Source organism: Plectropomus leopardus, chromosome 5 (genome assembly GCF_026936395.1).
Source record: "Plectropomus leopardus strain MGB_pleo_1.0 chromosome 5, ASM2693639v1, whole genome shotgun sequence".
In the NCBI taxonomy this organism is placed as follows: domain Eukaryota; kingdom Metazoa; phylum Chordata; class Actinopteri; order Perciformes; family Serranidae; genus Plectropomus; species Plectropomus leopardus.
This window is the reverse complement of record NC_142180.1, coordinates 24,128,378-24,151,120: the sequence shown is the minus strand read 5'-3', so window position 1 is coordinate 24,151,120 and position 22,743 is coordinate 24,128,378. Positions and strand designations below refer to the sequence as shown.

The window sequence follows — 22,743 nt, the reverse complement described above, 5'->3', positions numbered from 1 at the left end:
TCGCCATCGTGCTGAGCACACCCAATAAGATTCAAACAGGCTATAGCCAAGCATCACCACCCAAAACCCCCCTCACAGTATTCTGCACAGCCTGCAGGCTTGGCTTCTATATATGCAATGTAAATCCAGCACGGGGCAGGAGCCTGCGTGCATAAAACACTATATAGGACGAGCCGCTGAAGAATTTGCCTCGTGTCACACTGGGCTTACGATGACAAAACATTTTGCAATGTTCACGAGATCAGGCTGCCTGAACAAAGAGGGGTGAAGGTGAGGTCCTCCGCCGACAATACTAAAAGCAGCCGCTGACTTACAGTACAGTAATCAGGGGACTGCTGGCTGCAGAAAAACTGCAACGCCTCACCTAGTTCATTATAAGATGACACAACCAATTTGTACCTCTGCCTGCTGCAATCTACCAAATCTCCCCTGACAAAAGCATTTAGATTAGAGCGCTTTCAGGGAGGGCTGCACTGACATGCGTACCCAGCCTGTAAAAGGGGAAATGAAGTGCCTTTTTAATTCTCCTCCAGGCAAACATAAAACTGTCCAGGTAAGTCATTTGTGGGTTGAATGGAGAGCCAGGAGCAAGTTTGCCTCTTTTTTGCAATACCCCTCGCTCTTCCTCCTTTTTTTTCCCACCCCTGTTCTCTTCAGGGAACTCTGCACAAACACGTGCTATTGTGCAGCACCCACACACACATCCTTATCCTCATCTAGGAGATTATTAATCTATTTGTTACATTTTGTCCTATTATTTCCCCCACATAATCCTCTTTCACTTCCTTTGGCAGCATGCAAATGAGTTTCTGTGAACAAGGAAGCCGCACGTGTCGTTGATTGCTCTGATTGGAGCGTCTCATTCTCTCTTCCTCCCTGTCTTCCTCTGCCGTTTGTCCTACCCAGAAGAATAAAGACTTCCAGATGGAATAGAAAAGTGGAAATGGAGGGAGGTGCCATTTCATGTAATAAAACAGAGCTTTGTGATCACTTTTCTTCTCTCAAGTCTTTAAAGACAACTGGAGTGAGGTGGAAAGGGAAGTAATTGCCCCGGAACATGAACACCGCTCCACATTTCAGCTAGAGTTACCACATCACTTTCACAGCTACCATACATCAGGTATTCTCTCTCTCTCTTTTTTTTTTTTTGCTCTTCCAAATATTCACTCAGATTCATACATCACTCCATTTCCTCTCTGCGGTCGAACTGGTGACAGATAATTAGGTGTGTGCGTGTCTCTTACTTTCTCCTGCTCTTGGTTTTTATTAAAAGATTTTGTCCGTCTCCCTTATCGCGCAGACAATGTTGACGGAAAGAGAACATCATATATAACATTTTTTTAATCTAAGAATCTTATATGAAACCCATAGCCTGTCTGTCGAATGATTGCTACGGTTCCCACTCCAGAATGGGGTTGAGAGCAAGGAAACAGCACCGAAACATAGTCTCTGTTTTAAATTAAACACAGCCACGCAGAGATAGAGGCCGCAGGCGCAGTATAGGTGTAATGAAAGTTATGTTACAGTAAAACATCGCAGCAGCGATGTGGGAGAGAGAAACATGGATGTGAGGAGACAGTAAAGCTACTCTGGTCTCTTGAGGAAGACAGTGAATGAGTGAAGCCACGGCTGACAATATATTTCTTTCCCTTAGCCTCAAGTCTAACAAGTCCGACCACAGGGAGATGAGCAAGGAGGGAAATAGGTGAGACACTCTAAATATCAACGTGAATTGGTTGCAATATAAGTCAACAGCTACACAGGGAATTTAGTCATTTCAATATGGCGTGTTTTAATACTAAACAAGCAACTCAGACGTTGTATCATACCACTGAGACTCTTGTAGCAAATAATTTCTGTTATTACCTTCTGAAGACATTATATAGTTGTGATTTGTCTCGGTGAATCAGATCTGTGGGCACGTAGGATTACTCCTATTTACATTTCCTGGGTGTACACTGATGTGTGGCAGTATGCGTGCGTGTGTGTGTGTGTGTGTGTGTGTGTGTGTGTGTGTGTTTGTGTGTGTGTTTCAGGTCAGGGGATACGGTTGTGGTTGTAAAAGCCAGGATGGGGGCAGCAAGTGATCTCTAACAGCAAACCGGGGGTCGCTTGATGTTTTTATGAAGCGAGTCTGTTTGGAAATGAATCGTTAGTCTCGGTTTTATTGCTCAAATTACCCGAGCCGGTCCTTGTCCTGTTTGCCCTTAATTAACAAGCGTTCAATTCCCCTATTAATTAGCACAAGCTATTAGCTATTTTACATCACTCTTCATTTGTCGACAATTAAAAGGTCTATTATTAAAAGGCATGCCACATGGTTAATTGGGCAAGTGGCTCAGCAGCGGGAAGACGAGAGGGAAGAGGACAGCGCGGACCTGCTGAACGGAGGGGGGAGTCAAAGAGGTCGGCCGTAGTTCCCGCACAACCCTTGCAGTCTGTCTGTCTTGAGTTTGCTGCCTGACACTCAGTCCTCAAGGGAGAGGCCGTCTCCCTCTCTACTGTCACACATGCTGCATCCGGACTCAGGCGGCCCCGCTCAGCAGCACGAGGTTAGAGGATGGGAGTTGTGTGTGGGGCGGAAAAGAGTTTTTTTTTGTTGTTGTTTTCTTTCTAAAGGCTGATTAGTGCAATTTCCTTCATACTGCAGGAACTATGTGAGGAAAAATATCAGTAGGTCTAATGCATCTATGCCAACAGCATCTTCTCAGTGTTTTTGCCTTCTGTTGTGTTGAAATGTTTCATCATAGTCACCCTATGATTTAAATTAGGGAGCTCAACGGTTAACCATGAATTGATTAACTGCAGAGAATATTTCTGAGCAGTTACACATGCTGGTCGAAAGGTTTATTTTGCTACTCTTAAGTTTAGTGCACTGAGCACCACTCTGTCTGGTGGGAGCTAGCGAGCAGCGCTGCTCCTTCAGTATGAACAACGCCATCAGGACCCATAGACTGTATATAAAGATGGACAACATGACAGCTCCCCCAAAGTGCAGCTTTTCAATCTCAATTGCCCCCTGGTGTCTGACTGCAGTATAAGTCATAAATCCCGCCCCTCCATGTTAGTGAATGGGACATATATCAAAAACTCAAAAGTACAAAATCTTCCCAAAGATGGTTTCTGTCACTGAAGGTAGCTCTCATCACCCTGATGTTTGTTCAGTGTTTGTTTGTATGATATGTTCAATTTTAATGAGTTATTCAATTATTAAAAAGGGGGATTTTCTGCTATGATTGACAGCTGTGACAGCCAATCTGTGCACTCGCATTTAATGATGTAATTGGTTGGTGACAGGTATTTTGGCAGGAAGTCCCCCACCATGGATATCGCTACTGCGCAGAATCCGTCTCTCAATGACATCACCATCGCAAGATGACAACGCCTGTATCCCGGAAATTTTAACCTCACTTAAGCATAGCGGTGGTAAGTTGGGGGGGGGGGTTACACATCTATAGATACAGTCTATGGATAACACTGAATAGAAGAACAAAATAGAAAGTATAATAGGGCACAATACAGAGAGGGAATTTAAGCCAGCAGCACCAAAACAAAGCCTAATATAAAAACTGAGAAAATAAGTTATGAGGTAAGAGGACAAACAGGCAGGAAGTGAGTTTTCAGGCAGAAACACTCAAAAGACAGACAGAGGTGAGCAAGGAGAGACACACACAGAGCAGCCAAGGTATCCTTTCTCTTTCCCTCACCCTGCCTCACCTCTCCTCACCCCTCGCCCTCTGCCAGGGCTTAACAAGTGGCAGGGGATGCAGGCAGGCCAGAGCTGTGCTGATTGACAGAACAATTACTGCTAACACGCACCACGATGGAGAGGCAGACATCTCCAAATAGAATTTCACTATGGTGTTGCATCACACGCGTACAGGAAGGATTTTGGTAGACAAGCAAAAGTGCTCTGACTGTCTGTCTGTCTGTCTGTCTGTGTCTGTCTGTCAGTCTGACCGTCTGTCTGTCTCTCTGTCTGTGTCTGTCTGACTGACTGACTGACTCGGAGCTGAGCACAACTGCTCGAAAAGCACTCCTCTGTGTTTTTTGTTGCCTCCTATTACAAAAAGGAGGAAAAAGCATTTACCCTTGATCAAGGTTGGCTGGTTCTAACTTTAGAAGCAATGTTTGGCAACCCATTTCCTCCAACTCTGACTGTTCATCTGTTAGCTCAGTTAGAGGTGTTGCTATTTTTATCCACACACCTACTGACTGACGAAGAAGTGGAAAGTTAATTAAAAGTGACACCGCACATCAGAACATTTCCAATATATTACACATCACAGATCTAATGGGCTAGAAATTATGTAGGGACGTGTATTTTAGCTCGTCAGGTTAAAGCAACAAGAATGTTTGAATCACATGTAAATTTTGCTTACACATAAAGCAAAAATGTCAATGACTATGTTGCTGGGAAGTAATTTAATTGATTATGGTTTCTATAGATCTTTTTTTGTTGTCATGAAACAACAAATGAATCAATCAGTTGATCAACAGAAACTTAATGCGATAATATGTTAATATCAACCCGGTCTCGCTCCAAACTTATCAGATACTTGTGCGTGGTCAGTGGCCCTCAGCGTCAGACACTGATGCACCTTTTGCGGCGGTATGAGGCCCACTGGGTCGTAGCATTTTCGACACTCCGGGCAACTACCACGGCATTAAGAGCGAGGACGTTCGAATAGCTTAGGAGAAGGGGTAAGTGGATCGGTCAGTCAAACTCAGGACTTTTACCTGGGAGACCGCTGCTGGTGTCAGTCGAGTTGTTTTAGTAACAATACAGTGTGCTAGTAGCCTATGTGCAGCATACTACACTAGTGAGCATGTCACGAGATGTACGTCATGTTACGTATGTTACATTACATTAGTAACAAGCATGCTTGTTTTAAGTAAAACCATGTTTTTTTAACCCTAACAAAGCACTTTTGTTGCCTAAACCTAAGAAAGTAAACCTAAAAACAAAGTGTTTTACTAACATGTTAAGTTTCTTTAAAGAGACAGTGTGCATTTGACAAGCAGAAAATGTACATGTCCTGTGAAAACAAGAGTTTATTTTGAAAAGACAATGCATGTAACGAGTGTAAAGTGACATGTCACTTCTGTGTATCCAAAACAGACACAGGAGGGGTACCTAAAGCGTCTTAGTTAGACGTGAAGGGCCACTGACAAAGTTGGTTGGGAGTGAGTTGCAAATAATCGATGAGTCATTTGAGTCATTTGCAAAATCATCGAACAGTCTCTAGTTCCAGGTCCATAAATTTGCTGCTCGTTTGTAGTTCACATATTTGAAAACTAAACGTCTTTGCGTTTTGGACTGTTAGTCTGACAAAGCAAGACATTTGAAGATTATACATTGGGCTCTATGAATTTGTGATGGATGTTCTGTTCACTATCTTCCACTACACTTCACGAGCTGAAGAATCAAGTTATTCATATAATAATATTCAAATGAATTGAAAATGAAAATAATTGTTGGTTGTCACCCAAATGTGTAGAATTGGAAAATATCCTCTGCTGTCAGATTTGCCCTCTCCTCCTCCTCCTCCTCCGCTCCGCACGGGACTCTGTAAGAAGCATCTGCTGGTTGATGCGCTCAGTCTCATGTAGCTGTCCTGGCCATTACCACCCCCTCCCGCCCACCCCCACCCCAGGCATTCAGGCCTCCAACAGCTGCATTACACCACGCTCTCTGACTTTCTAATTAGCTTATCTCGGAAAATAAGGATACCGGGCAATTCTTTGCTCTAGCAGTCTAACAACTAGCAGGCCGCAGGGAGCGTGCTTGGCACCTAGTGTCACCAAGGGGGCTGTTGTTTTCGACAGAGTAGGATAAGAAAATATGGTTTACTCTCTGTCCTCCGTCTCATGAACACTCTCACTGCTTTTCTCAATTTTGTGGCTTTTTTTTTTTTTCACTTGAGCTTTAAGTCAATTACCAATCGCGACAGCCAATTTAATTTTAAAGATTCAATATTTTCGGAATTCACGGTGAGTAATGAATCTTGCAACTAATGTTTGCGAGATGAAACAGGCCTGATTTCATTCAGCAGCTTCTCAACTGCATAGATTTAGCTACATGAGGGTGTTATGTTTAAATCCGGAAAAATAAATTATTGTTTTTTTTTTTTTGCTATCTCTTTAATGACATTCTCAGTACACACAATAACACACACACACACACACACACTCGCACTCACAAACAATAGAATATGAAGCTTCAGATACTGTACAGTGCGTAGCACAGGATATCATTAATTCTGGTATTTGATGAACTTTTTTTCCCATGCGCTTACAGGATAAAATCCATTGTTAATCTGTCACGTATTTCAAAAGCTATATCGTCCTTTTTAATTAGTTTATCATTTATTCATTATTTATCAGACATGTAACCTGTAGCTGTGTTTAAATGCCAGCTGATACGGTAAATCCATGCCTCTGTCTGCTCTGATGTCTCCTGGCTGGAGGAGTCATGGAGTGAGGGATGGAAAGAAAAAAAGGGATGGAGGAAAGGATAGAGGACAGATCCTTCCACCTGTAGCAGTGAACGTCCTGCAGGACTGTAATCTGCCGGTTGTCTCTCACTGAGACGCCCAGCTTAGCCGAGGCCAGCCAAGCCCTACACCCTCCGGCACCAAACGATGCTGGGGCCCCAGGACACAAGGCACCTGCACGGGGAGATAAAGGCTTCAACTCCTGGGCTAATACTGACGATTCTTTTGATAAATACAGACGTGGGGTGGCAGGTGGTGGTGGGGGAGCAATCTTTTCCCGCTCATTCTCTCCCTCTCGCTCTCTCCTCCCTGTCTACCTGTCTCAGTAATCTCTCTTTCTTGTACTTTGTGTTTTTTCTCCTCCACCCTCTCTCTGTCTGTTTGTCTGCAACTCTCCCTCTCTCTCCCTTTTTTTCTATCTCTCCCTCTCTCTGTACCTTCTTTATCCTGTCCTGTGTGAGTTTGGATCAGACAGGCGAAGCTCTCCACGCTCTGCCTTTTTATTTATTCCATATCTGTAACTGTCAAAAAGAAGATTGCTACTTTAGGAGCTGTCTGTGCTTTGTTGTGCTCGCAGAAAGTCAAATAGAGGAGGCTGTGTTAAAAGCATCTTGACCACTTTGTGGGGACACAAACAATGTCAGCTGTGGTCTTTGGGAGCCCCAGACAGTTGAAAATGGCTCTACAAGTGCATGACACATGATGCCTTTTAGATGGCACAGTGCTGAGAGGAGCGTTTAAAACAGTATTAGCCTGGGGAGGTAATTGGAGTCGGGCCTCAGCAACGTTACCTCCTGCTGTGACTGTCAGTTAAATACCTATTTATGAGGGCTTATTGAAACATAAACATGGTCAGGGTTGCATGATTAGCAGTATTAAGAAAAGCTTTGGGACCTAAATGACCCAACAAGGCTGCAGCTCAGATTAACACCTCAGACATTCAAGATTATGTCAAATGAGGAGTCAAGAGCATTCAGAAAGTGGGACAATAATTACCTGGCACAAAAAGTCATTTAAATTATCATTATGAAACCATCACATGTAAAGAAACAGGGATATAATATTGTTTTGTGGTGTTGTACACGTTGCACACACGAATCGCTCCAGGGTAAACGTATTTTAAAAATAAGAGGATTGCTTTTCTGGTTTCAACAGCCAACACATCAGGCCCAAATCAATAAAAATCAAAGCATATAAAATCACAGCATTGTATAAAAATCACAGAATCATATACAATACTTACACAATATAATGAAATATAATAAAACCAACACAGACAGGTAACCTAGCAATGATAGTGTACACTACTGCTAAAATTTGGGGGTGCTGAAGTTACATTTACCCACCTGAAAGAATAAATGAGAAAAGAAAATACTCGCAGTCCTTCAGTTGCTTTTCTGGATTTAACGGTAAACTGAGAAATGTAACCAGAACCCTGTTTATTAAGGCCAACTTGCAGGCGATCTCTAACCTTTCATGCTTAAAACAGATAAAACTGAAATTGAATGGGGGGCGTCTGTTAATATCAAAAATACAAACATGCATATAAAACAACATAAAAGCAAGGGGGTAAGTAGAAAATATGTATATAAAATAACACACATAAGAAAGTGGGCAATAGGCTATAAATATCCTCTGTGCCATACACGCAGTAACTTAACTGACACTGCAACTACTACATTCACCTGGGAAATACCTATTTTAAATCAAGCACTTGCCAGCTTCACTGTAAATATATGGTTGGCAGAATGAGACAATAGCAGTGACTGGCACCGTGAAAAGCACAGCAGAGAAACTCCGAGTGCAAAGTTGCAAAGACACCACACAGAGTCAAAACAGAGGGAGCGAGGCAGCCGAGCTGAGCTGCATCATGTTGCACTGTGCTGTATCGTCGACAGCAGTTCATCTTTCCTGTCTATGGTGTCGTGCCCATTGTCTATTCCCATTAGCCTGTGACCGGCGTGCTACGGTATGGTCGGTGCGGGTGCTAGGCTAGCAGACGCAGACGGCTCAGGGTGGCAGATGCCTGGCTTTTCCGCGGATGCCCTCCATCAACTGATGACAGATGTCAGGGCTCCTCTTGGACGGCAACACTTCATCACGCTACCCTGTTCTCCCTCCTCGCCCCACTGGATTCACCAGCCTGCTTGGCAGACGCTGTGCCCAACCCCACTGCACCAGCCCCATTCCCTCCTGCCACACCTATTCATTCACACACACACACACACACTCATACACACATCTCTGCACCCATCAGTCAAGCGTTATTACATCAGACAGCCGTCATACTGGCAACCAATGGATCACATGCTAATGCGCCCAGACGCATCCACTCTGAAATCTAAAGTATCAGTCTTTAGGGTGTGTGTGTGTGTGTGTGTGTGTGTTAGGAAATAGGAGTATCTAGTGTTGAAGAGGAGTGCAGAAAAGTTTTTCAAAGTTGCAGAAAAACTTTAAATACTCTCTTTTATTTACAGATAAAAGGATATACAGAGTTCCTATTTGAAATAATGCAAAGAGAAATAGTGCTAATGTTATTGCACACTTACCATTTTGGCCTGCTGGTAGACTTGACCACAGGAGACATGCCATCTCTGTACAGGCTCTTGGTCTTTGAGAAGTTGACCACATTGAAGATGACTCTCTGAAAAACAGTGAAAAACACTGAAGTTACATTAAAGCCACAAAAAGTGAAAACCCAGACCGCTATCAGTGTTACGGAGTGATATTTTTTTATGAGTGTGTTTGTGCATTGGTTCAGTTTTGGTTAGAGATATGCAAAGAAACGCACCAACAAAGCCAGGGGAGAAAGAAGGCTGTGAGGAAGCAAACATGGACATAAATGGACTGTCCTTGTATAGCGCTTTTCTAGTCTTCCAACCACTAAAAGCGCTTTTTCACACCACATGTTCCATTCACCCATTCGTATAAACATTCACACACTGGTGGCTGAGGCTACTGTGGAAGGGGACACCTGTTATTCAGTAACCATTCATACGCACTCACACTCCGATGGCGCAGCATCGGGAGCTATTTGGAGTTCAGTATCTTGCCCGATGATACTCCGACATGTTGACTGGAGGAGCCAGGGATCAAACCGCCAACCTTGCTGTTGGACAATGACACATTCTACCTCTGAGCCACAATGCCGCAAACAATGCAAGTGTTTACATTTTTCTAAAATTCTTCTAAGCTTGGGTTTTAATGAGGAAGAAAATGCATAAAAAAGGCTGTCGGGTCTCAAGGATATGCTGAAAGACTGAAGGTGAGTAAAATGAAATGTAATCCCTAAACAGATATCAGCATATTTTTACAATATCTGTGTGCAATGGGACAAGATTTAGGTATCGGAAGTGTTCTGCCAAATAAACGGAAAGGCAGAACATTGGACAATATGCAATCTCTGAACCAATAAACTATCATCGGATGATTATTTAGCTTCATACAAGCTTTTTTCTAAATATATTTAAATTTAATGCAGATGTCTTTTTTATAAAGGTTAGTCAAAATGACTGGCACACAAGAGAGGAAGTCTTTGACAAGAAATCCACTTGCTAAACCAAATCTCCCAAAATACTGGTTGCTCTCTCCACAGGCTTATTGTTGTCAGACCGACAGCCATTGGGTTCCAAGACTGCACTGATTATTTATTATTTTTATTAGTTAAGCCTCATTTCTACCGCACTGTACAGCTCGGCTCCACTCGACATCCTTGCAGCTGCTCTTTTTTGCTTTTCCATTAATAAAAGTTATGTGGACCAGGTAGCTGGTACTTTTTCGGAATCACCTCGATTGAGGTTTCAGGTATCACTGATTTTAAAAATGGCAGCATATAAAACCACATTGTGTTCAACTTACAAAATGTAGACATTCCTCTTTTTTATTACCTACATTGACAGGATACTATCTGCAGAAATGAAATTGAATTGAGGAAAGCTGCTGGTACTAAAGGTGAGTCAAGTCGAGTAGAGCCGAACCATGCAGTGGAAATGAGGCAATAGAATCCAGCAAAATTTGAACTTTTGAAGCAATAAAAAAGGAAATCTTAGAATTATTCTGCCAAAGTGGCATAATACAGAAAGCTTTATGCAGTACATATATATATATATATGAATTGTATATATGAATATATGAATACGAATTTAAAAAACATTATTTGACTCAGATTTTACAACCACATCGAAGAGTGGCTATAAAATACAAACCCCATACTGCAGAAAAAGCTCAGAGAGGTAAAAGTTGCCACTAGTACCATAGATAACACCACCAACACACAAAATCACCACACATTAACATTACAGTGAGGAGATAAGGCAGCTTTAATGTCCCACAGATGATCCCATGTTGCAGTAACAAAGTTCGCGATAAAAGGCAGCAGCTCCAAGGAGTGCCAGCCTCTAATCTGGGAGGACATTACGGTTCTCCCCAGAGGGACGCTGCCTGGCCCAAAACATTAAGCTTTGCCTGGAGCGCAGAGGACAGCCATGGTGTCTGGCTTTCCACCTCCCCTGGACCAAGGACTTTCTTTCTTAGCTAAAATGTTGTGGAACAGCCGTTCCTTCCTCCCACCTCCAGCATGCATGATTAGGATCAGGAGGAGTGGGGAAATGTGGAGAGAGAAATGAATAAATATACTTTTTTTAAAAAGTCAAATGAATGGCAATGGTAATACTGCGGTGAGGTAAATGAATCCTATTGATGGGGCATATCAAATTACCAACTAAGTCCAGGTGGTGGAAGTTAACTGGGTGCTACTGAAATCCTATTACAGACTCCCCACCCTCCACTCCCTCCTTTTCTTTCTCCTTTCCCTCCCCCTCATCCATTTCTCCCTTTTTCTCCTGCCTAGCATCAGAGGAATGGGGATTGCGGATTGTGGCAAGCTGATTCAGACTTAGGTAAAATGACATCTAACTGATGTTGAGACTGGCAGCAGGCTCCTGTAGCAGGGAGATAAGACCATTGCTGCTGGCATTTCAATTACACTTTACTGCCCCGCACATCTGTTGCGAGAGCTACTTTTCAGCCTTTTCCCCTCAGGCAAATACAGCCTTACTCTGACTCCACTGGCTTTCTTTGACTGCACAGCCTCCTTCCTCATTCTTTATCCACAACAAATTCAGATTGTCTTCCTCCTTTGCTTCACTCTACCCACTGTTTGTAATCTATTTGTTCGGCCTGTTTAACTCAGAGGGAGCTACGGCTGGACAGATGACAGAGACACGGGCCCGGCAAAGAAAAAAAGAAAGCTGAATCGCCGGCAGACTGATACACAATACAAGGGTGGGAGACAGTAAAGCAGAGGAAAAGGTGCTGGAGCTAGTAGAGACAGCAGGGACAGACAAAAAGAGACAGAAGATAATTACACAACTGTGGGTGGGAGACGGAAAGTTACTGAGAGGTAAAGAAAATAAACTGGGCTCCACTGGCTCAGTGGACAGATGTGGAGGACACAGACAGCTGGGCTGGTAGGTGGGGAGGCAGGCACATGGCAAGTAGAAGCCTCAGTCTCCCTCTGTGGTTCTCTGATTTCATTGAAGCTAAACAGATTAAAAGAGAATCTTTTTCGTCCTGTGACTCAACAGCGGATCACAAAGTCAGACTTTAACCTACAAGACAAGGGGAACTTTGAAAAGCTTGGAAGCAAAGCAGGAAAACCCTGGACAATTCACTAAAAAGCACAGACAAAGATATGTGTACTTCTTTCAAGGTACAAGACTGTTGTGTTCCTTTTAAGTGGTACCTACAATCTAGTGTGGTAACAGGTTCATTAGATTCCCCTGTTTCCTGCAGGAGCTTCTACACGTTTCTGAACAGTCATATGGAAAACCTAAACCCAAAATCCATGCACATGCCATTTTTGTCAAGTGGTAGTCTATATTTCGTTGCAATACATCTTCTCTGTATTTTCTGGACTCAAGACGAACTCAACTGTACAATGGTGGTTGTAAACACACAGCTGAAATGTTACTGTTTACAGTATCAAGAGGACCAGTGCAATATTGGTATTCGTTTTTGCATGAAATTGTACATGCATTTCCATCTGCGAAGACCACCTCTTATCACAAATACAAGCACAAAGATCCATTTTTGTGGATTTGGTTGACAAAATCACCAAACCTCTTTCATGTATGTGTTTTTACTTTAATTTGTATATTCAGTCCAGATTAAATACACTTTACAACATGGTTTGTTCTGAGTAGTTTGGCAAAATATACCATAATGTCATCCACAGATGTTTAGAAAATGTATAAGGTCCTCTACTTTCAGTACATTAAATACCAGTAGCCATTATGTAGCAACAGGACTGATGTGAGCATCTGCAGTCCCTAATTTAAAGAACGAAAAGCACGCAGATGGTCTGCTGTGCATACCACGAGCTCTCAGGTTCAAGGGCATCAGTTTTTTTTTTTTCCAACATCTGGGGGGAAACATATTAAGTGTGGAGGGTATTGGGGTCTTAACCTAAGAAATTTTAAGCAGCAAAAACTTGATTTCCTGCTTTCTGGTTAATTTTTATGCACAAATTCATCATTTTATAGTTAAATTGTCACGGTAGCTTCCACCATGCATAGTTTCTTTATCTTCTTTCTGTTAATTTGCAGATTGCAACTACTGGTTTTGAGGTTGTATCCTGTCACCACCTACTTATCCGGAGGCACTGTTGCATCTATAAGTCATGTTGTAAGAGTTTATCAAAATCTGCTACTGTGATGATTTTATCGAGGGGGACAAATGCATGTGTTCTATATAATGAGGAGGACATATCCCCTGTGCCCCCCAAAATCTACACCTATGCTCAGTTTACACAATCGGGTAAGCACACCATAGGAAGTGATGAAACAAAGTAAAAAGAACAATGCTATTGTTGTTCTGCTTGCGTATCTCAATTGCAGCATACAAACACTGTGAACCACTGAAAACATGAGTCAGCTTTGTAGTATATACAAGAAAACCTGGCCAATAAACTCACTTTGATTTTCTCTCTTAAGCGCCAACACACACACACACACACACACACACACACACACACACACACACACACGCATGCACATGCACACTCACACACACATATATATACATACAGAATTTTATAGAATTAAAATCAATCTAACCGCTTTGGGGCCAATTCTCCAGATCGTTAAAAGTTGTGCACAACCAGGACCAATTTAGAACATGTGTGTGTATTTGTGTGTGTGCATGTGTCTGTACATGTGTGCTGCCCTGGAAGATTTAATTAGGCTGGGAGCAGTTAGAGGAGATTAACATCCATGCTGTCTGAGCTGTCATGTCGACAGAGCGTGTCAAAGCCCTCCGCCGTCCCCATCACTGCTGAATTACAGACTGGAACAGGTGTCTCTGCGGTGTCACAACACACACACACACACACACACGGATGACAACAGGCGTCCTTAAATATTGCATTCAAACTATTACATTTCTGAAAATGGGATGAAAACAGTTGAACCTCGTATGGCTGACAGAATCTTACAACATGCGAAACTCAAGTGAACCTTAATGGTGCAATAAGTAAGAGTTTGACTCTCACAGCAGCAAATAACTATAATGTATCTGCTGGGCCTTAATGAGGTACTTCATCAAAACCAATGACTCAAAAAATACTTCCTCGCAAAACCCCACAAAAAACTCACATCCACCAATAAAACTTGCTGTTCTCCTTTTGAATCATAATAAACAGAGCTGCATGTGTGCTTTAAGTGTGAGCTGTTCATGTTTTAGGTAACTGTCTAAATGACTCATTTCTAACCTCTTTGCTAACCTTTAAACAGACTAGCCATCCAGCCACAGGGCCTGGCACTAAAATAGCCTTGCTGGTGCCGCTTCAGGATAGGATTGCATTCAGGACCAAACGCTGTCTTTTGATCTCCATCGATCCAGCCTGTGGCCAGATAGCATTGCTTCCTGGAAGAGGCCCGGATAAATTATTAAAGAAACCATTCTAAATGTGTAGTCCAAGGCTTCGACAGAGGGAATGAGCACTTTGTCCTTTTGATAGTGACGGCTGAGCAGACTTTATTATGAATGATCTGAGAAATAATAATGTGTAAAGAATGTGAAAGCTCTTACTGGGATGATTCAATTCTAAAACCACACTAATTAAATACTTGTAGGTTTGTTGACTGGAGTTATTGATGGAATATATTCAAGTGGAGCCTAAGAGTTTCACTTTATTTTAGATTTAAAAGGTAAAATGTGCAAGATATCGAAAGAATTCATATTTAATACATTCGGCTTTATTCACAGAATGTGAAATGCAACAGCTTGATGTGGAAACAAGCTAGCTCCCGCCCATCCTGAGGGTCATTTCTTTATAGCATGTGGCCAGGTGTTACCCATTGCCCCTTAAACAACCTTTAAATTAGCTTTGTATTATAACAATGTGGGTAGTATGTTTAAATGAACAATAAACTTTCCTCCATCATCCTGTGCTGCCCTGCTCATCTCATAGCACAAATCCGCTAAATGACCTGTTTTGCATCATACATCGCTGATTAAATATAGACTGAAATTCTCTTTCTGTACTGCCTATTCCTTGCTGAAAATACTACTGTTGTACTATTTGGCTGTAACGCACAAATTTGCAAACAAGAAGTGTGTGCCAAAAGGTTTCCTGTACCGTAAAAATGGAAGCTGAAAAAACTGAGATCAAACTGTTAAACTAAGCAACGCTGTTCAAACATGAACCACGATTCTGTTTCAGCATCGCTTGTTTCATGCACTGTTTCCTGAAGAATAACAGATAAGCTTGCATTACGTCACCCACCAGGGGAAGCATTTATTGGTCTGGTGCAGTGCAGTGCATTCTGGTAGTTGTAGGTTTCTACCTCTTGATCAAAAGCTAATGCCACAGTCTTTTTCCCTGTTTTCTCTGGTCATGAGCCAAATTCAAAAGTGCCTTTAGTGCAAAGACAATGTAGTTTTGTGAAATCTTTCCAGTAGTAAAATACCTATTTGAAGATAAGCATAATTAACAGATGTATGGCTTTTAAATTGTTAACAACTGCTGAAATGATGTTATGTCAGTATGTGTTGTTGAAGTTTTGGTAATGTAAAGACGGTGTTGGGAGGGTTACTTTTTAAATGAATTAAGAAACAGATTTCTAGTTACCCTGGTAAAATGTAATAGGTATTGTAACTATTTTAAGGAATTGATCCAAATAATGTAACTTACTACAACCGATTACTTTTTGATAAATGTTTTAAACTGGGCCATATGATTAGAAAATGTCCAAAATGATGCAAAGCAGCAGAATGCATGTTTTATTCTTTTTATAAACTTTTACAGAAAAGAACGGATGTGGATGTTACTGTTTTGTAATCACTAAAATTGTGATCAGTGACTGTAATTTAATAGAATATTTTTCTCTTTGCTGTAACCAAATTAAAAGGAACTTAAAAGTAATTTAATTTCATGTTACTAGTTACTTCTCAGCACTGTGCACAGAAACCATAATCGAAACATATATATATATACACACACACACACACACACACACACACACATATATAAATCTACTAAAATATTTTTATGAAAGTGCAGATCATGATGTAAATGTCCAACAAAAACTGCTCCAGAGACTCTTTCTCGTCCTGGACTCCGGGCTCAGACCACAGCAAAAATGATATTTAAAAAAAATCAGTTAATCATAAAAATCTTTATTATACCCACATTACTGCACTTGAAATGTTGCCCGGGCTGGTCTGAAACAATAATGTAGCTCAGACAAATCAGTCCCCTCAGGTATCAGGTGAAGTTTCCTGTCCCCGTCACCAAACTGGTTCACTGAGTCATCCTGACCACACAGTGATTTCCTCACAGCATAACACAAGCGAACAGAGCAGATCTGTGAGCCCTGTCCATAGCCATCAGAGACAGGCAGCCTGATAGCTGCTGGCACCTCTGCCTGTTCCTCTCTTGTTGTCTTTGATCAGTCTGATCACTGACGCACAGCGTGCCAACTACCCACAATACTGGGGACTACCTGACACCACCAGGAGCACAATGCACATACACACACACACACACACACCCAACATGTGCAGAAATACACAAATAAATATTGTACAGTACACACAATTACTGATATGAGGACTAAAACACACAATTAATGAAGGCAGGATGGTTAAACAAAGCGTCAATTTGACACACATTACAGTGATTAATGACTCAGTTTTCACAACAGAGTTTCGAAGTGAAAATCATAAGAACTGCTGTTGCACTTAAAAATAAAATGTTAATGATTAGATGATACTGTTAAACAATGCTGGGTCTCATAATGTAGGCATATGAAAAACTGCGGGAGGCAGATTTGTAATTTACATGCTGCTCATGTTTTGGCGTTTTGTGTGTTTTGTGTGACATTTTTATATAGTTTTAAAGCGTCTTCTTAAACTACACTTTTAGATTCTGGTTATTTTTCCTTCACGTTTGGATGAGGTCTAAGATTTTAACCCTGGCAGGTTTGGATCTTTAGTCTGTCTGGCCTACTGGACTCTCTGGACCGCTGCTAGCTTAGCAGGTTTGTTTTTAGCCTGGTGGCTAGGCTAGTTGGTCGCCTCTAAAGAAACTTTTCCGCTTTTAAGCTCCCACAACTAATAGGGACAAACTGCTAGTTTGATGGCTGAGTGTCGATCCGAGCGTCGGTCATGTCACTTTACCGTTTCAAGGCTGAAGAAAAGCATCGCTGGTCTGGAAGCTGATCTTAGGGAGAAGGACAAGCTCCACTGTCGCCACAGTACAGGCAAAACACATCGCAGTTTTGGGCTCTTCTGGATGCAGCAACCGGCATGTGACCAGCCTAAGACCCTCGGACACTGATCCGACCTCTCCCGTGTAACAGATCTATCATTAACACCGGAGCTCGAGGCTGTTTCAGCGCTGCTCGCGGGAGCTGAGCCCCGAGCAACGGCAAGTTCGATCCGGCGTCAACCGCAGCACTAGACTGTGACTCAAACTCTTCCTGATTATGTTTTTAGCTCACTAAAATTAGCACTATTAAATATCAGGTGATTTCCATATTCACTCTGATAATCCCAAAGATGGCAGTACTAAAGAACTCCTCTTTAAAATGACCATCGCTACTGATACCAACAGGATTAAAACGGAGGTTATTAAAAAGTATTATATTAATAAAAACACCTGCACATTTTCAACCAGGCTTTTACACCTACACAAGCTCTGCCTTCACCCTCTGTCAACAACCTTGTTAACAGTTTCCGTGGTAATATTACAAATGTTATCAATTGCTCCGATGAAGACTAAAGTCGTCTCTGGTAGGAAAAAATCTCCTTGGAGAAATGACACAATAGCTAAAGCTCCAAAAACAGGGTGTAGAAAAGCCGAATGCAGGTGGCGAAAAACCAAAACTCCAGGTCCACTATGACATCTTTAAAGAGAGACTTCGAATTTACAACCTGGAGCTAAAGGGGGCAAGGCAGTCCTTTTTCTCAGAGATCTAACACCAAGAAAGTAGAGCACATTACACCTGTCCTTCAATCACCGCACTGGCTTCCTATATGTCAAAGGATCGATTTTAAAACACTGCTACCTGTATATAAAGCGCTACATGGTCTCGGACCTAAATACATTTCAGATTTACTTATTCGATATGATGCATCTAGACCCCTCAGGTCATCTGGGACAGATTTGCTCTGTGTTCCCAGGATCAAAACCAAGCACAGCGACGCAGCTTTTAGTTTCTCTGCTCTTCATCTGTGGGACAAACTCCCTGAATACCTGAGGTCTGCTGAAACTGTTAACTCATTTAAATCAGGGCTTAAAAAATTATTGTTCACATTGACTTTCGCCCCTCTCTCTCTCTTTGCGCTTTCATTCTTTTTAAGTATTTGAATGTAATTTTGATCTTTTCTTATTTTATTATTGTATTTCAGGATTTTCTGTGCACCTGTAAAGCACTTTGAATTGCCTTGTGTCTGAAGGGAGCTATATAAATAAATTTGCCTTGCCTTGCCTAGAGCACATGGGTTAATGTGAAATCATAAAGTGGTAAAGTGATGACTAATTATGTAGTGTTGCTCCTCACCTGGGCAATGTTGTTTAAATAATGAGACACATTTGCGCACACATGTCAAACTAACGTATGTCTAATAATTATCACATGAACTCCGGCTGCAGCAATTTCAGCTATAACCATAATCTGGTATTCTACCAGTTATTTCTAACTATTAATCACAAAATTGGATATGAATACGTTTTAAGTATTTTAAAGAATACATATCAAGTCAGAGAAGATGAAATAAAAGTAATGAGACTCATAAAGATTTTTTTCTTTCAAATTCAACAACATATTTTAATGTTTCTGTGGCAAACTGTGCCAGATAATATTGTTGTATGTCAAAGCTGTTCAACTTAACTGGCATAACGTTATGCAAGTTACATGAACAGTATGACACTATGGTCCACTGCCAGATATCACTTCCTGGCAGGTGCCATTTAAAACTGACATGTCACTGGCAGATACGGATCCACATAGGCAGCTGTCACTTAGTTAATACGTACGTGGTATATAAGCTAGCCATACAGTAGCTACACACTAGTTGGAAAATGGTTCATCACAACTTTGTTGGCAACATCACTAAAAATAGACCCAACGGGGCAACAAATGTGGCGGTCAGAGTAACAGAGAGGTTGTAAACAAACACAAAATATCCAGCAAATAGTACATTACAAACAAACTGTCTACTGCAAATATCCTTAACAGTTTATGAACCGACTTCCTGATTCTACTTGCAGTGCATGCTCATGGTTTCCTGAGCAATTTAATTTCAACATTATGCGTAAACTTACATTTGGTGTCACCTCTTAATAAAGTGTTTTTGACAATTTGCCAAATGTTGTGATGTAGCTGTGTAGTAGCTTCATTCATTCCTTCACCAGCCAGTTGAAAACTTCTCTGTTTCTTTTTACATATTCTTATATTTTTATATTCTGTTTAGTTGGATATTTTGTTTTTGTTATGTGTCATGTAGTTAACATCTAAAATTAGGCACATGTGAGTGGATGAAGAATTAGAGCTACAGCTCCTGGTTAGTGGCACATTAAATACAGCTTTCAGCACCAAACAAACAAAGTGACATAAAAAGAAGAGAGACAAAAGTAAACACTGGGTGTTTTTTTTTTTTTTTTTTTACTGTTGCTTTTATACAGGTAAGTAACATCTAACATTGGCTATGTAGTATCAAAGTTATATAAACTGTAGCTTCAGATTAGCATGGCCCACGGACTGCAAGAGCAACACAAGTGCACTTTACATGTGCTGCAAGTGAGCTGTTTGGAACCAAAGTGTTGCAAATAATGTATTATTACTAAAGTGGCTAGTATGATTTACATAAAATGCTAGTGGTTGTTTATTTTAGAACTCACTGGAAAGCATGAAGCCTTTTTGGCGGTGGGTTTGGGGTGACTCCCCAGGGTGGCATTATGGTGAAGGCCCACTCAGGCAGGGCAGCTCAGCTGTGGCTAAGCTCCTGTAAAGCCTGGTGACAGTGAGGAAGGTCACGAGCCAGCAATAGGTGGGCATAACAGTATGACAGGGGACCACTGAGGGACAGCCTGAGGCCCTGTGGGACAGGACGGAGGTCACAGTCCTGAAAGTGTAAGGTGGACGTGTGTGTGTGTGTGTGTGTGTGTGTGTGTGTGTGTGTGTGTGTGTGTGTGTGTGTGTGTGTGTGTGCATGTCAGGGAGATCAGGGTACAGGCATGACTCCTTTGGGAGCACATGCATGACCTTGAGTTAAGTCTGCTATACATAACCTGACAGACTGCTCACAAAGTCGCATACTGGCAATGTCATCCGGTACAACTTAATGTCAACAATGTCACTTACACAAGTACCCCACGGACACACACACACACACACACACACACACACACACACACACACACACACACACACACACAACACTCACTTCACCATTCCAGCTCTCTTTTACCTTCCCACCACCTCTTTTTTTCCTTCAGTGTGATGTTGCTGCTGACAGTTTGGGTCCCCAATGACCAATGTCAACTCAAGGTGCTGACACAAGGAAGAGGAGGATGGGACCCTTTAAACACATTACAGGTACACAAAAACACAGAGATAGACACTATACCCTGCCCCCCCCCTCCCTCTACTACTTGCCCAAGTCACACACACCTGAAGGTAAAGTGACAAAACAACACAGTAATATTCCTACAGTAGTTTTGGTTTGTTTGTACTTAGTCTGAGATGCCCCGTGGAAAAGTGAGCTAATATGTGGGGGAAGTTGCGAGATACCTAGCTATTGATCCTGGGGGCCACGAGTCCCAGCAGCAGCCTTTTAAATGTCAGCTTTTAATTTCCTTCTCCCTTCGTCACTGAAAAAGATTTATTCAAAGCAGTGCTGTTCCAAGAGATATCAGATAGCACGGTGACAGTCTTTTAAAGAGCTTTTGTTTGGTTTAGGCATTCATGGCTTTTTGTATCAGACTCTTTTATTCAACCAGAGGAGGAGGAAGTTTCTGTATTGGGCACTGAGTTGAAAGGCAATCTCTCCCTTCCATTGTAAGGCGATGTACAACTGGAACTTCTTTAATTAGGGCTTCTCTTGCACTGAGTGACAGCAATGGCCAATACCCTCCAGACACTGATGGAGGTCACACACACACAAACACACTCGCATGTGCACAGACACACAGACACACAAATAAACACCAGAATTGTAAAACATTAACCTTTTGTACAATGGAAGAATATTTTACACCTCACACAATAAAGCAGCTGTGAAAGCACAGAGATAAACATGACCTCACCTCTATGGAAGTCTTTTATCGCCAACATTTAATTACCGAGCCACACATGGCACATGCTACAGAAACATGGCTGTGCTGTAATAAGATCACACATTCATGTAGTGATTTGATAATGACTGTCTGAAGTGTTTGTCCTTATTATGAGTCCCATATGTGTAAAATGTGTCATGGTCAGCTAGCCACATACTGTCACATGGACAGTATAGGGATTCTCATATGTTGACCATTATATAAATGGACAGGTCCCTTGCAATAAGACCCTATGTTGTTTCAACATGCATTTCCCCTTTTATTACCACTCTGCCCACAACTACCTTCACAGACATTAACACATAAAGACAAAGAATGTAATTTATCCCATATGTCCAAAATAACACAATATGTGCTCTTCCCTTATTCACTCCTTTATTGTGTCAAAAATTATAATAAAACAGAATATCAGGGAGGTCCTGATCAAGACAAATATGTCTCTGCTGAAACTGCATTTAATCCAGTACTTCAATTCATTTAAATGTTCTGACATACTGAGATAAAAAAAAAAGGGGCATCTTAAATGGGGCTGATGAGATTAATTAACATCACTGATTGTGGAACTACATTGATTTGCAAAATGTGCGTTGGCGTGTCACAATTTAGTAACACCCCGGCCAAACTGCCTGCATGAGCAGCGAAATACGCTACGTTGCTAAACTAATGCGGCTCGCACACTTGCTTATTGTTCATACAGATGGCGTTGCTACCACGGCGCCGCTGCAGAGCTGCCTGCTTCTGTAATTACTGTATTTCTACAACTGAAAGCCGGTACTTACTCATTTATGGAGCTGTGCAAGCCACTGCACTGTCAACAACACTACGGCTGTGCAGCCTGGGCAAGACGCACCCAGTCAAATCATGGATTTTTTAAGAGAACAAGCTGCGGCTAAAAAAATCTCACTCACAACTTGCAAATGACTTCTTACTTAAGTACACCTGTTCTGCACTGGCACCTGAAGCGAAAGCATCCCGCAGCGCACGGCAGCAGACGGCACTGTCCTGTTAACTTCAAAGGGGCATAATAAACTGTATTAGAATCATCAACAAGTTGAATGTGTTTTTGTTTCTAGTAGTCCTGTAAACTTTCGGCACCGCTGCCAATGTTACACCATGTGTTATCTAACGTTATTTATCAGCAGTTTTTTTTTTTTACTTTAACAGCCATGCATTAGTGAGAAAACAGCTTAAACTATCTGGACTTTCACCTGTGAGACCAGTCAAGTTAGTTTATTAACATCATAGCGTGCTAGTATTTGTAGCATACTACGCTTTAGCAAGTATGTCATGTGACATTACGTTACGTAAAAAAAAGTACTTATGTATTTTAAGCCAAAGCATAGTGGGGTTTTTCCAACCAGACCAATTACTTTTGTTACATAAACCTAAGAAATTAAACCTAAA

The 22,743-nt window shown here is 41.7% G+C and overlaps 1 protein-coding gene across 2 annotated transcripts in view; it reads right to left on the bottom strand.

The window, feature by feature from the left end:
- agbl4 (AGBL carboxypeptidase 4) overlaps positions 1-22,743 on the bottom strand; it is a 497,335-nt gene that overhangs the window by 193,462 nt on the left and 281,130 nt on the right. For both annotated transcript variants that reach the window (XM_088077779.1, XM_088077780.1), the window contains one exon: positions 9,047-9,141. In XM_088077779.1, coding sequence (XP_087933905.1) covers positions 9,047-9,141 — 95 coding nt within the window. The remainder of the gene's footprint in view (positions 1-9,046; positions 9,142-22,743) is intronic.